General features: G+C 44.2%; 1 protein-coding gene across 2 annotated transcripts in view; it reads left to right on the top strand.

The window, feature by feature from the left end:
* The window catches only part of NDFIP1 (Nedd4 family interacting protein 1), a 73,076-nt gene that overhangs the window by 55,107 nt on the left and 3,287 nt on the right, over window positions 1–14,682 (top strand). The window contains exons 3-7 of one of the 2 annotated variants that reach the window (XM_073581004.1): window positions 3,942–4,072; window positions 6,377–6,464; window positions 7,129–7,253; window positions 9,338–9,404; window positions 10,308–10,424. In XM_073581004.1, coding sequence (XP_073437105.1) covers window positions 3,942–4,072; window positions 6,377–6,464; window positions 7,129–7,253; window positions 9,338–9,404; window positions 10,308–10,411 — 515 coding nt within the window. In that variant the 3' untranslated portion in view covers window positions 10,412–10,424. The remainder of the gene's footprint in view (window positions 1–3,941; window positions 4,073–6,376; window positions 6,465–7,128; window positions 7,254–9,337; window positions 9,405–10,307; window positions 10,425–14,682) is intronic. The other variant, XM_073580434.1, reaches the window with a different exon arrangement.

Here is a 14,682-nt window from a genome sequence, read left to right as displayed (position 1 = left end):
CAATGTGTAGCGGCTGCTGTGAAGAGCTGCAGATCATCTGTGTAGTAGTCAGCATGGTACACATTGAGCTATGCAGTGCAGCTCCATACGATATGTATATCCGGCCACTACGATATGTATATCCGGCCACCAGCAAAGCTGATAACAGCTGAGGGGCAGATAAACCTCCATAAAGCCGGATGAGAAATGCTTCTCTGGTAGGATGGAGGATAGTCACTGCAATCACTTGTGAGATCTGTATCTGACTATGTCTGCTTGTTAACTACATGGGCTACTCATTAGTTACATTTTATTTATTTATATTACTAGCTTTAATTGCACCACTAATCCACCCATTTTTACAGATATCATCATCACTTTCCCCATTGGGGCTCACAATCTGCATTCTATATCAGTATGTCTTTGGAGGAAACCCACACATCACGGGGAGACCATATAAACTCCTTGCAGATGTTATTCTTTGTTGTATTTGAACAGTGGACCCCAGTACAGTGAAGCAACATGCTAACCACTGAGCCACACTGACTCCTTTACATACTCCTTTACATACTACTAACATACCGTAGTGATTTTCTACATATAGTTCATTACATTTTATAGTTGCCATTAAAAAAAGCACTCGCATCACAATTGTTATCCTATTAATATATTGCAATCATTATATAGCACTGTGTACTTACAATTGCTCATTTTGCACTTCTACCCAGTTAACCTCTTCACGACCGCCCACTGTAGATAAACGTTGGCGCTTGCTGGGCTTTGTGCAGCGCCGACGTTTATCTACTGCCGGCGGTTTTGTGCCCCCCGGGACCCCCACATACCTTACAACGCGGGGATCCCGGTGCACAATGCATGCTGGGACCCCCGACGTCATCGAGACCTGATTGGTTCAGGTCCTGATGACGTCAGCGTCACAGCAGCCAATGGGAGCGATCGCTGGGAAAGCTGCTTGTTTCCCGGCGATCTCACTCATTGTAACGCGGCTTCTCCTCTGATCTAACACTGACAGATGATCAGAGGTGAAGCAGCATTACTGTGTGACTAGATCGCTGCCTGGCACAGCTGATCGCTGCCTGGCACAGCTGTGCCAGGCAGCGATCTTGTCACACAGTAACGCTGCTTCACCTCTGATCATCTGTCAGTGTTAGATCAGAGGAGAAGTCACGTTACTGTGTGCCAGGCAGCGATCTTGTCACATAGTAACGCTGCTTCTCCTCTGATCATCTGTCAGTGTGAGATCAGAGGAGAAGTGGCGTTACTATGAGTCAGATCGCAGCGCAGCGATCTTGTCACAAAAATAAAAAAAAGTAAAGAAAAAAAAAAGAAAAAAGCAGGTACACAGGTTAGGGCAAGGGCTAGGGTTAGGGCTAGGGCTGGGATTAAGGTTATGGGTGTGTTGGTGTTAGGTTTGTGGTTAGGGTTATGGTTAGGGCTGAGATTAGGGTTAGGGGTGTGTTGGGGTTAGGGTTGGAATTAGAATTGGGGGTTTCCACTGTTTAGGTACATCAGGGGCTCTGTAAATGCAATATGACGCCCGCAGACCATTCCATGAAAGTCTGCATTTCAGAACGTCACTACTTCCCTTCCGATCCCCACCGTGTGCCCAAACAGTAGTTTTCTCCCACATATGGGGTACCAGCGTACTCAGGACAAATTGGACAACAACTCTTAGGGTCCAATTTCTCCTGTTACCCTTGTGAAAATAAAAATTGGGGGCTAAAAGATCACTTTTGTGGAAAAAAAATGATTTTTTTATTTTCACGCCTCTACATTATAAACTTTACTGAAACGCTTGGGGGTTCAAAGTGCTCACCACACATCTAGATAAGTTCCTTGGAGGGTCTAGTTTCCAAAATGGGGTCACTTGTGGGGGATTTCCACTGTTTAGGTACATCAGGGGCTCTGCAAACGCACATGACACCCGCAGACCATTCCATCAAAGTCTGCATTCCAGAACGTCACTACTTCCCTTCCAAGCCCCACCGTGTGCCCAAACAGTAGTTTTCTTCCACATATGGGGTATCAGGGTACTCAGGACAAATTGGACAACAACTTTTGGGGTCCAATTTCTCCTGTTACCCTTGTGAAAATAAAAATTGGGGGCTAAAAAGTCATTTTGTGGAAAAAAAAATGATTTTTTATTTTCATGGCTCTACGTTATAAACTTCTATGAAGCACTTGGGGGTTCAACCTGTTCACAACACATCTAGATAAGTTCTTTAAGGGGTCTAGTTTCCAAAATGGGGTCACTTGTTGGGGGTTTCCACTGTTTAGGTACATCAGGGGCTCTGCAAATGCGACATGGCATCCGATCTCAATTCCTGCCAATTCTGCATTGAAAAAGTCAAACGGCGCTCCTTCCGTTCTGAGCTCTGCCGTGTGCTCAAACAATGGTTTAGCCCCACATACGGGGTATCTGCGTATTCGGGAGAAATTGCACAAAAAATTTTGTGGTTCATTTTCTCTTTTTACACTTGTGAAAATAAAAAAAAATGGTTTTGAAGTAAAATGTTTGTGAAAAAAAGTTAAATGTTTATTTTTTCCTTCCATATTCCATTCATTCATGTGAAGCACCTGAAGGGTTAATAAACTTCTTGAATGTGGTTTTGAGTACATTTAGAGGTGCAGTTTTCAGAATGGTGTCACTTTTGGGTATTTTCTGTCATATTGACCCCCCAAACTCACTTCAAATGTGAGGTGGTCCCTAAAAAAAATGGTGTTGCAAATTTTGTTGTAAAAATGAGAAATCGCTGGTCAACTTTTAACCCTTATAACTTCCTAAAAAAAAAAAAAATTATGTTTCCAAAATTGTGCAGATGTAAAGTAGACATGTGGGAAATGTTATTTATTAACTATTTTGTGCGATATCACTCTCTGATTTAAGGGCATAAAAATTAAAAGTTTGAAAATTGCAAAATTTTCCAAATTTTCGCCAAATTTTGATTTTTTTTTAACAAATAAGCGCAGCTCATATCTAAAATTTTTTACCACCATCATGAAGTACAATATGTCATGAGAAAACAATGTCAGAATCAGTAGGATCCGTTGAAGCGTTCTAGAGTTATGACCTCATAAAGTGACACTGGTCAGAATTTAAAAAATTGGCCCGGTCACGAAGGCAAAAACGGGCTCGGGTGTGAAGGGGTTAATTTGTCTGTTTTCCATTAAGTCTATGACCTCATGTGATTAAAACCCTTCTAAGTTCTATGTAGCAACAGGAGGTCAATTTTTCCTGCATGACTCATGAGTCACTGCAAAAGTCCCTGTCAGGAGGAGTGGAGCAGCATGGTCAAGAGTTGAAGAGGGGAATGATAAATGCAGGGACACGAGACATCCTGTTTGTACAGAGCAGAGAAAAGAGAAGAATTAACTGGGTAGAAGGGAAAAATGAGCAATTGTAAGTACACAGTGCTTTATAACATGATGACTGCAATATATTAAGGGGATAAAATATTTGCTGGGAGGGCTTATGTAATCATGCTCAAACTCTATACTGTAACTATACTTTCATGGATCTGTCATTGGTCGTTATGGCTGCATTTCCATGTGCGCATTATGATCACCGTACATATTCTCATACTTCCCAGTTTATTTATAGTCTCATGGCATGGCTGCATTCCTCCTTACCCATTTTTAAATTATATCTTAAGAAAGGTAAGTATTTAGGGAATGCATAGCTGACACTGAATAAAATGATATTTTTAGCTGGTAGGACAGAAAAGTGGTGACAGGTTCCCTTTAATAAAATAATGTTATTGTTTATTTAAGTGGGTGATTTCTTTCAGTCCATTGTTTTTTACATGCTATAGTTTACATGAAACTTCTTAAATTGCTTACATCTCTATCGCTTGGCGAGAATTTACTAAAAATATGCATTTTCAGGATATTTGTGTTACATGTTTTTTTTCCATCAGAATGTGTTTTGTTTTCTTTCATTACAGCATTTTTTGACTATAAAGATGAGCCAGGATTTCCAAAGCCGCCGTCATACAATGTGGCAACATCGCTCCCTAGCTATGATGAAGCAGAAAGGAGTAAAGCAGAAGCCACAATACCCTTGGTTCCTGGAAGAGTAAGTCTTCTGGTCTAATGCTTTGTTTTTCACCTCAATTTGTGGAATTTTGAATGTTCCACACAGTATAGATTAAAGGGATTTTCCCGCAACAAAATTAATTTTAATCAATGCTTTAATCAATCTATCTTTGAATAATAATAATAAGTTCCACAATTGGATGTGTTTACAAAAAACTGTTCCTGTGCTGAGATAATCTTATTATTTTCTGAGAATTTATCAATATTCCAACATATATTCATTAAAATGTGTTTTATGGGAAAACCCCTTTAGAGGGAGTGACTTAGAGAAGCTAAAAATGCGCTAGATGAATATTAAAAACATACTAACGTCTAAATATGCTTAAAGTGAACCTGTCCGTCTTTTTATAGTGCCTGAATTAGTCAGGATAAAATACAGAGATTCCTACAGTATGTTTTACTCTAAAATGCTGTGACTTTTCAGAGAAAGCGCAGATGGAGACACTAGTCGGGCATGGCTAGAGTAGTCCAGGCACAGTGGGTAAGTGTCTGCTGGGTGGTCCCTCTAAGGCCTGTTTCACACTTTAGTTTTTTGACGTCAACAAAATCCGTCAGAATGTGAATAACCGGATCCGTTTCGACACAAACGGATGACACAGGATCAGTTTTTTGACGGATCCGTTTTTAGCTGATAGTTCCTGAAATTTAAAGTGACGAGAGAGAGATCAATTTTCCCTGCATGACTCCTCGGGGTTAAAAAATCATGAAAGGAAATCCTTTTGGGCATGCTCAGTATAAAAAGTCGGATCCGTTGGCGGATTCCGTCAATTAACGGTTGCCAACGGATCTGCCGCCCATAGGCGTCCATTATAACGCATGGCGGACAGCAACTGATCCGTTGCTATCCGCTTTTTCAACGCACACATTAAAGTTTCATTGTCCGTCCACTCAAGACAGCGGACGCCAAAATCATGACGGATCCGTCAAAAAACGGATGCAACGGATGACCATCCGTCAAAATCCGCCGCAAAGCAAGTTAATGGGGAAAAAAACGGATCCTCCCAAAAAAATGGCGGATCGTTTTTTTTTTTTTGGCAAAACGACAGATTTTTACTGACGTCAAAAAACTGAAACAGGCCTCAGCTTGGTTAGACTGACAGCATTTCCACTAATTGTGTGTAAGAGAGACCTCTAAAGTAAGCCAAGCTGAGCGGGAGAAGCCGGGGGTAGCCATCCAGTGGACTCGTGCCAGCGCCTAGACTCTGAAGGTAGAAGCCGGGGGTAGCCATCCAGTGGACTCGTGCCAGCGCCTAGACTCCGGGGGTAGAAGCCGGGGGGTAGCCATCCAGTGGACTCGTACCAGCGCCTAGACTCTGGGGGTATAAGCCGGGGGTAGCCATCCAGTGGACTCGTGCCAGCGCCTAGACTCCGGGGGGTAGAAGCCGGGAGTAGCCATCCAGTGGACTCATGCCAGCGCCTAGACTCCGGGGGTAGAAGCCGGGCGTAGCCATCCAGTGGACTCGTGCCAGCGCCTAGACTCTGGAGGTAGAAGCCGGGAGTAGCCATCCAGTGGACTCGTGCCAGCGCCTAAACTCTGGAGGTAGAAGCCGGGGGTAGCCATCCAGTGGACTCGTGCCAGCGCCTAGACTCTGGAGGTAGAAGCCGGGGGTAGCCATCCAGTGGACTCGTGCCAGCGCCTAGACAACAGGGGTAGCCATCCAGTGGACTCGTGCCAGCGCCTAGACGCCAGGGGTAGCCATCCAGTGGACTCGTGCCAGCGCCTAGACGCCAGGGGTAGCCATCCAGTGGACTCGTGCCAGCGCCTAGACGCCAGGGGTAGCCATCCAGTGGACTCGTGCCAGCGCCTAGACTCTCTGGAGGTAGAAGACGGGGGTAGCTATCAAGTGGACTCGTGCCAGCACCTAGACTCCGGGAGTAGAAGCTAGGGGTAGCCATCCAATGAACTTGTGCCAGCGCCTAGACTCTGGGGGTAGAAGCCGGGGGTAGCCATCCAGTGGACTCGTGCCAGCGCCTAGACTCCTTTCCCCATGCCTAGCTCATTTCTTAGGCTGTAAAGCATAACTTTCTGTATCGAGAGAGCTTTTTTGTACTGAAGCTGATTCCTTTAATGAAAAAAAGCATCTAACACTCCTAGGAAGTTGCACACTATATTACCACATACAACATTTCCATATCTGTAGCAGTTGGGCCAATTTCATTCTTGTGAAGTCAAGCATTTTTACGATAAATCTCTCCCATTGTTTTAATGTGTTTTGTTATCTTGACAGTCAATACTTCTTCCTTGGGTTATCATTTTGTTCTAATAAGTGGCTTTATGTGGCAGGATGACGATTTTGTGGCGAGGGATGATTTTGATGATGCAGATCAGCTCAGGATAGGAAACGATGGAATTTTTATGCTCACGTTTTTCAGTAAGTATATTGACTAAGATGTTTGCTTTAACTCAGTGAAGACATATGATATACATGCTGGGTGCAAATGTATGTAAGTGACTCGCGCATTGCAGATGCTGCCGGTGTTCCTCTCGCTGCTGTTTAAAGTGCACCTGTCAGCAATTTTGGCCGATATGAGATGCGGCCACTGCCTTTCAGGACTTATCTACAGCATTCTATAATGCTGAGATAAGCCCTCAGTCCGACTTGAAAGATAAGAAAAATAAGTTTTATTATACTCACCGGGGAGGAGGGGGGGCAGTCAGGTCCAATGGGTGTCGTAGGTTCGTGTCCAGCGCCTCCCATCTTATGATCGCTGTCCTCCTTACTTCATGGCTCCGCGTCATCGCGCTCCTGCGCAGGCGTATTTATCTGACCTGTTGAGGGCAGAGCAAAGTACTGCAGTGAGCAGGCCCCCCGGGAAAGGTCAGTAAGTAAATGGGACTGAGCTGCAATAGCAGGATATCAGGCCCAACCCATGGGTACGTTTTTTTATAATATATAAGTATGTTTTTTTTCTATTACTTTTCTATGTGCCTTCCGAGAAGGTGACTCTTGCCATTTATGATCAGGTAAATGAGCAAGGTAATAGGGTACCTTATCCTAATATCTAATGTACCACGTGTATATTTTCCTTTCTCAGTGGCATTTCTGTTCAACTGGATCGGATTCTTCCTCTCGTTCTGTCTGACTACTTCAGCAGCTGGAAGATATGGAGCCATTTCTGGATTTGGCCTCTCCTTGATTAAATGGATCTTAATTGTGCGAGTAAGTGTTATTGAAAGTATGTCCAAACCCAAAGGATTGTTATCCGGAGTCATTCACATGTATCGCATAGGGTACATAGAGAATATTCAGCTCTTCAGTCACCTAGAGTTTAGTATGGAGAATCCTGGTGACACAGCCACAGGATATTAATCTCATAACTGCGTTGGCGACAAACTAAACTTTCAGCCAATCACAGCACTAAGGTGTAGTCCAAGCATTTTGCGAATCTATGCAAATGAGGTAAAATGATTAGTCCCTGAGTCATCATTATACGGGTGGGGATTTTAATCATCCAGTTAATTAGCTTCAACTATCATCACGTGCAGCATTGTTGTAAGTACTAAAGCAGTCACCATTCCTGTTAATGCTGAAATATAGTGCTGTGTTATAATGGGTGTTAGTCTGCGCAGTTCTCCTACATAAGAAGAATCTTCCCTTACCCATAGACTTCTGTACTGTAATAATACGTGAAGTACACCTCTTTGTGTAGCAGATCACAAAGCAGAAAAATGATGCATCTATCATCCGATTATTAATATTAGTGATGCTAATGGTTTTCTTTAGGACGGGGGTGGGCAATTATTTTGTCCGAGCAGCCACATGAGGTTGCAAGCCTCGCCGCTCATTATGATGTCATAATGGTTGACTATAGGATGGAGGATGTGTGATGGGTATATGGGCACGGGACTATGGGATGGCGAATATGTATGATGGGTATATGAGTACGGGACTATGGGATGGAGGATATGTATGAGGGGTATATGGGCATGGGACTATGGGATGGCGGATATGTATGATGGGTATATGGGCACGGGACTATGCGATGGAGGATATGTATGATGGGTATATGGGCATGGGACTAAGGGATGGAGGATGTGTGATGGGTATATGGGCACGGGACTATGGGATGGCGAATATGTATGATGGGTATATGGGTACGGGACTATGGGATGGAGGATATGTATGAGGGGTATATGGGCACGGGACTATGGGATGGCAGATATGTATGATGGGTATATGGGCACGGGACTATGCGATGGAGGATATGTATGATGGGTATATGGGCATGGGACTATGAGATGGAGGATGTGTGATGGGTATATGGGAACTCGACTATGGGATGGCGAATATGTATGATGGGTAAATGGGCACGGGACTATGGAATGGAGGATATGTATGACGGGTATATGGGCATGGGACTATGGGATGGCTGATATGTATGATGGGTATATGGGCACGGGACTATGGGATCGTGGATATGTAAGATGGGTATATGGGCACGGGCCCATGGGATGGAGGATATGTATGATGGGTATATGGGCACGGGACTATGGGATCGTGGATATGTATGATGGGTATATGGGCACGGCACTATGGGATGGAGGATAATTATAATTTGCTATAACTAACCACAGTTAGTTACTATGCCCGGGCAGCGCCGGGCTCTTCAGCTAATATATACTATATACAAATACAAAAATGTACAAATGCAGATATGTGCCATGTCCAAAACGGATGGGCTGCTTAGGGTTACAATTGTTGTCATTATGACTGATACATAAAAATACTTCACTCTTTACTTCAGTTACGGACTTGTCTATAAATCATCATGGTCTTGTGTAACACTGAATTAGGCCGGCTTTACACGTCCACAACTCGTGGTCAGTGTAAGGAATGCAATGTTCCTACACTGATGTCTGAGGCTGTCCAGGTCAGGTGAGGAGACCCATGGCCAGTCCATGCATCACAGGTTGTACAGGGATGTCTGTATGAGGCTTAAGGTATAGGTTGGGGCGTACATTTTGTGCCCCCCATTTCTATTACTGCCTCCCATTTCATTTTGAGCCTTCTGCTTTCCTTCGTAATAAGGACTTGTTATGGTCAAGCCTGACCTCTAGTGGGGAAGATGTATATAACAAGACTAGAAGTGCATTTCATCTGTAGACTGTGCGTGTAGTGTATGTTAATCCTCATATTTTTTTTATATCTGCTTATAAAGAAGATCTTCATGTCTTCATTTAAAAATATGTTTTACCCTTGTTATACATGATAATAACATTCTGCTTTTTTCTTTTCCTGCACAGTTTTCCACCTACTTTCCTGGATATTTTGATGGACAATACTGGCTTTGGTGGGTGTTCCTGGTATTGGGTAAGTACTAGTCTTTAGTATTTTTACTCTACAGAAAGTGGAATTTTACTCAGTATATGAGAACACTAATTAGTAATTTTGCACCAATGACATCAAACAGGGTCATGATGAGAAATGTGCCTAGTCAAATAAAAGGTGCATACTGCATTTGGATTTTTTTTTTATACCTGATATGAGCATTCATATAAGTGCCCCAATAATTTGCACATTTTTAGCTTGGCCTGTAATAAATGTAAGGATGATTGCTGAAGTTGCACTTTGCTACAGGCTTTCCAAACTGCCCACCATGATGCCAAATTGCATCCCGATTTTTAAACCCAATGAGATGGGATGTGGTCCGTGGTCACCCTGTGGGTGCTTCCACATAGGCAAGTGTTTTTGGCCGTATGGCTTCTACAATTGAAACAATATCTTTTAACTAACTTAGCCAGACCCATATCTCTGGTAAGGGTGCATTCACATTGTGTTTGTATTGTATATCAGATGTGTACATTAGAAGGATTTCTCAACAGATACGTATAGGTATACAGTGTCAGACAATACTCATTGGCTCTCATGTTAAAAAAAAAAAAAAAAAAGTAGATTCTGCAGTAAAAAAAAATGGTATACTTGTATGCATTGGCCGAATGTAGACCAAAAAGACATTTGGGTGAATAGGGAAGAGGCTATGGATATATTTGATGTGAATGCACCCTTATAATGGATGACTTAAAGCCCAGCCATCAGCTTGCCCGAAACAATGGCAACTTCATACTCATCCATGGCAAGTGAGTTACATAATACTTTTCCCCAACATATGATCTACTTTTGGAGCCTTCATCAGTGATCTGTTTGCAGTCGTTGCCATGACCATTATGTTGCAGAGAATGTAACATCATATACCCACATTATTTTTTTTTCTAGGATTCCTCCTGTTTCTTAGAGGATTTATTAATTATGCAAAGGTTCGGAAGATGCCAGAAAACTTTTCCACTCTTCCCAGAACTAGGGTTCTCTTTATTTATTAACGGTAAGACATTGGTATGTATCGTATGTAAATGGTACTGTGTATGTGTTACGTAATGCACTTTGTAGACTCTTTATAAGGTAAACCCATATGTATTATGTAATGCACTCAGTAGCCCCATCCACTGGCAAATATCAGCCACTGCAGACCTGGTCAAGACGTTCATGTAACTGTTCATCCCCAAACACTAGAAAGGGGTAGATGGGCGGACCCGGACCTGCGACACCCATCGGACTGAACCCCCTTCCGCCGGGTAAGTGCGAGGGCATGGTGCAGCCTGTGGGCCACTGTTTCAGTCTTCCAGCTTTCTCGGTCTTTGGGCCAGACTGTAACAGCCAAAGACCCGGACGTGGCCTGCGGGCTGCAGTTTGCCCAGCTCTGCAGTAGAGCAACTGTGCAATGTTATCATGTTAAAAAGGATTCTCTAATCTGCCCTGAATGCAACATTCTCATCTTTCTGTTCAGCCTCTGCCCTATTTCTAAACCTCCAGGTTTTGTGACAAAACAACACAGAAAAAAATGCGTCAAAAATGTAACATGGGCACATGCCTTTAGGGTGGTCTGAAAAAACTCCTAGTAGGGATTGTGATATTGGTCCAGTTGACTCAAGGGATTTTAACATCAGCTTGAAGGAGTTTGCCTGCCCTCCAGTTTCTAATGCCTGGGCCTACTGCCTCGGTTTGGGGTTACATTCTTGGGTTTAGTTTTGGCCTGTTGCCTCGTCACGTGGTTCTGGCCTGCAGCCTCATAACGTGATTCTTGGCTGCCGCCTCGTTAGATGGTTCTGGCCTGCAGCCTCATAACGTGGTTCTGGCCTCCAGCCTCGTTAGATGGTTCTGGCCTGCAGCCTTGTGGCGTGGTTCTGGCCTGCAGCTTTGTGGTGTGGTTCTGGCCTGCAGCCTCATAACGTGATTCTGGCCTGCAGCCTCGTTAGATGGTTCTGGCCTGCACCCTCATAACGTGGTTCTGGCCTCCAGCCTCGTTAGATGGCTCTGGCCTGCAGCCTCGTGGCGTGGTTCTGGCCTGCAGCCTCGTGGCGTGGTTCTGGCCTGCAGCCTCGTGGCGTGGTTCTGGTCTGCAGCCTCGTTAGATGGTTCTGGCCTGCAGCATCATAACGTGGTTCTGGCCTGCAGCCTTGTGGCATGGTTCTGGCCTGCAGCCTTGTGGCATGGTTCTGGCCTGCAGCCGTATGACTTGGTTCTGGCCTGCAGCCGTGTGACGTGGTTCTGGCCTGCCGCCTCATAACGTGGTTCTGGCCTGCCGCCTTGTTAGATGGTTCTGGCCTGCAGCCTCATAACGTGGTTCTGGCCTCCAGCCTCGTTAGATGGTTCTGGCCTGCAGCCTTGTGGCGTGGTTCTGGCCTGCAGCTTTGTGGTGTGGTTCTGGCCTGCAGCCTCATAACGTGATTCTGGCCTGCAGCCTTGTTAGATGGTTCTGGCCTGCACCCTCATAACGTGGTTCTGGCCTCCAGCCTCGTTAGATGGCTCTGGCCTGCAGCCTCGTGGCGTGCTTCTGGCCTGCAGCCTCGTGGCATGGTTCTGGCCTGCAGCCTCATAATGTGATTCTGGCCTGCAGCCTCGTTAGATGGTTCTGGTCTGCAGCATCATAACGTGGTTCTGGCCTGCAGCCTTGTGACGTAGTTCTGGCCTGCAGCCTTGTGACGTGGTTCTGGCCTGCAGCCTCGTTAGATGGTTCTAGCCTGCAGACTTGTGACGTGGTTCTGACCCTGGCCTGCAACCTCGTTAGATGGATCTGGCCTGCAGCCTTGTGGCGTGGTTCTGGCCTGCAGCCTCGTGGCATGGTGCTGGCCTGCAGCCTCGTGGCATGGTTCTGGCCTGCAGCCTTGTGGCATGGTTCTGGCCTGCAGCCTTATGACGTGATTCTGGCCTGCAGCCTTGTGACCTGGTTCTGGCCTGCAGCTTCATAGTATGGTTCTGGCCTGCAGCCTCATAACGTAGTTCTGGCCTCCAGCCTCGTTAGATGGTTCTGGCCTGCAGCCTTGTAACGTGGTTTTGTCCTGCAGCCTTGTGACGTGGTTCTGGCCTGCAGCCTCGTTAGATGATTCTGGCCTGCAGCCTTGTGATGTGATTCTGGCCTGCAGCCTTGTGACGTGGTTCTGGCCTTTTGCTTTCTGAACCAGGACTTCATTACTCTGAGACTTGCGGTCCAGTACCATTGTGCTACATGCCATGAAGGTCGAGTCCAAGATATTATTAGTAGGCTGTTGAGGTACTATCTGACATTAATGAGGGAGTCAGTCAGTTCCCACTTTGGTAATATGCATTTCTGTACAAAGTCTGGTGAGTCCAACAGAGTCTGTCTTTGTTAGATGTGGATGTTGCACTAAACTGAACCAAACCCAGTTATTTCTCCTAGTCTGAAGTTGTCAGATGGGCTTGCTGGCGTTATGTTGGTAAACCATCAATGTCCCAGTCAGTCCTCCTTGTTTAGAATTGTAAGATAGACGTTGTACTGTATAAGCAAGCATGAAAAATTAGAAGTTAAGAAGTCTCATCTAACATGGAAACATTGCTTCCCGAAGGAGGAAAACCTTTACCCCTTAAGGCAATATCGCCTACATGTAGGGGGCACAGGAACCAAGCTCTCTCCACACACGGCAGATACAGACTATATTACATTGCCGAAATCTGCCTCTTGCACACATGGCCAAGGATGAGCTCAGGCAATTGTCATTTTCCTGTCTGCGGCATTTAAATGGAAGGAGATTTGCTTCTTGCACTTACCGGCTTCCATCAGTGGTCTGTGATGCGGTAATGGGGTGCCAACAGGTTACTTTAGTAGCCGGGGGCCCGCTGAAGGCACTCGTTGCCACCATCTTGGTACGCCTCTGAAGCTCAGCTATATTGAAACGAAAAAAACATTTACAATGTATATCTTCAATTGCAGCATTGCAGTATATAGACAAATGCAGGGTAATGTCACCTAGGGGATCTTTAAAGTAAATGTATTTTTTTTAAATTTTTGATGAATATAAAAAGAAAATATAAAAGTTCAAATCCTCTATTTTCCCATTAAAAATAAAGAAATAAAAAGTTTAAACATAGTTGGCATCAGTCTGTCCATAAAAGTCCGGTCTTCTGGTTTATCAAAATATAAAATTAATTAACAAGATCGGTTAATGCCATGACCTATAAAAAAAAATCAAAATGACAGAAATGTGGGTTTTTTTTTGGTCAACCGTCCTCCTTTAAAACAAACCCAAAACAATAAAAGCATTGTATATAGCCAAATATAAAACCATGCAAAAAACATGCCATCATCCTGGTCAGTCAATGGAAAACAAAAATGTTATGGGTCTCGAAAAATGGCAACACAAGCAAAAAAAACAATATATATATTTTTTTTTTATATAAAATTCAGATTTTTTTTTTTTTAATCTTTACAAGTTTGGTATTGCTGCAATTGCACTGACCTGGAGAATTGTAATTCAGAGTAACTTTCACCATAGAATATACGCCGTAAGAATGAAGCGCAAAAAATCACGGCAAAATTGAATTTTTTTCCCCAATTTCACCACACTTGAAATTTTCTTTCCTGTTTTTCTTTAAAATGAATGGCGTCATTCAAAACTACAAGCCGTCCTGCAAAAATCAAGCAGTCATAGAGCAAAGTCGACAGAAAACGAAAAAAAGAGTTGTGGCTCTTGGAAGAAGAACGGGAGGAAAAAACAGTAGCCTAAAATCTGGTTGCAGAGGGAAGGGGTTAATAATGCTATATTAGTAGTGTTGCCACAAAATTATATTTAGCACATCTGTTAATGGAAAGCTATCGTCCCCTTTTAAGATGTGACGATGTCCACCAAATCTGCACAGACATTTTACCTTCCATTTGTGGCTCATTATTAGTCTTCACGATGCGTAATCTCCCTAAGGGCTCTTGCAGACAAGTGTATTTTTGGTCCGAGTGCGATCCAACAAAACATCGGATCGCACTCAGACCAATGTTATACTATGGGGTCGTGCACCTGTCAGATTGCTTCCTCGGACCGAGGGATAAATCTGCTGCATGCCCAAGTTTGAGCCGATATTCGGAACGCACTCGGCCATGCAAGTAAATGAGTCCGTGGAAAGCATCAGACTGTGCTCGGATAACATCTGAGTGCGGACCGACTTCAACAAACTGATAGAATGGAGAAGGTGGAGACCTTTTTTTCTCATCTTCCGAGTGTATTGGATCACACTTAGATCAGAGTTTGATCAGAGCATGATTTGAACAATCTGCCTGATTCTGATGAGAGAATACCTGGTGGTC

Source organism: Dendrobates tinctorius, unplaced genomic scaffold, assembly GCF_039654945.1.
Source record: "Dendrobates tinctorius isolate UK_male_01 unplaced genomic scaffold, ASM3965494v1 ptg000001l, whole genome shotgun sequence".
NCBI lineage: Eukaryota > Metazoa > Chordata > Amphibia > Anura > Dendrobatidae > Dendrobates > Dendrobates tinctorius.
Note: the sequence above shows the minus strand (reverse complement) of the source record. Positions and strands in the feature narration are given on the sequence as shown.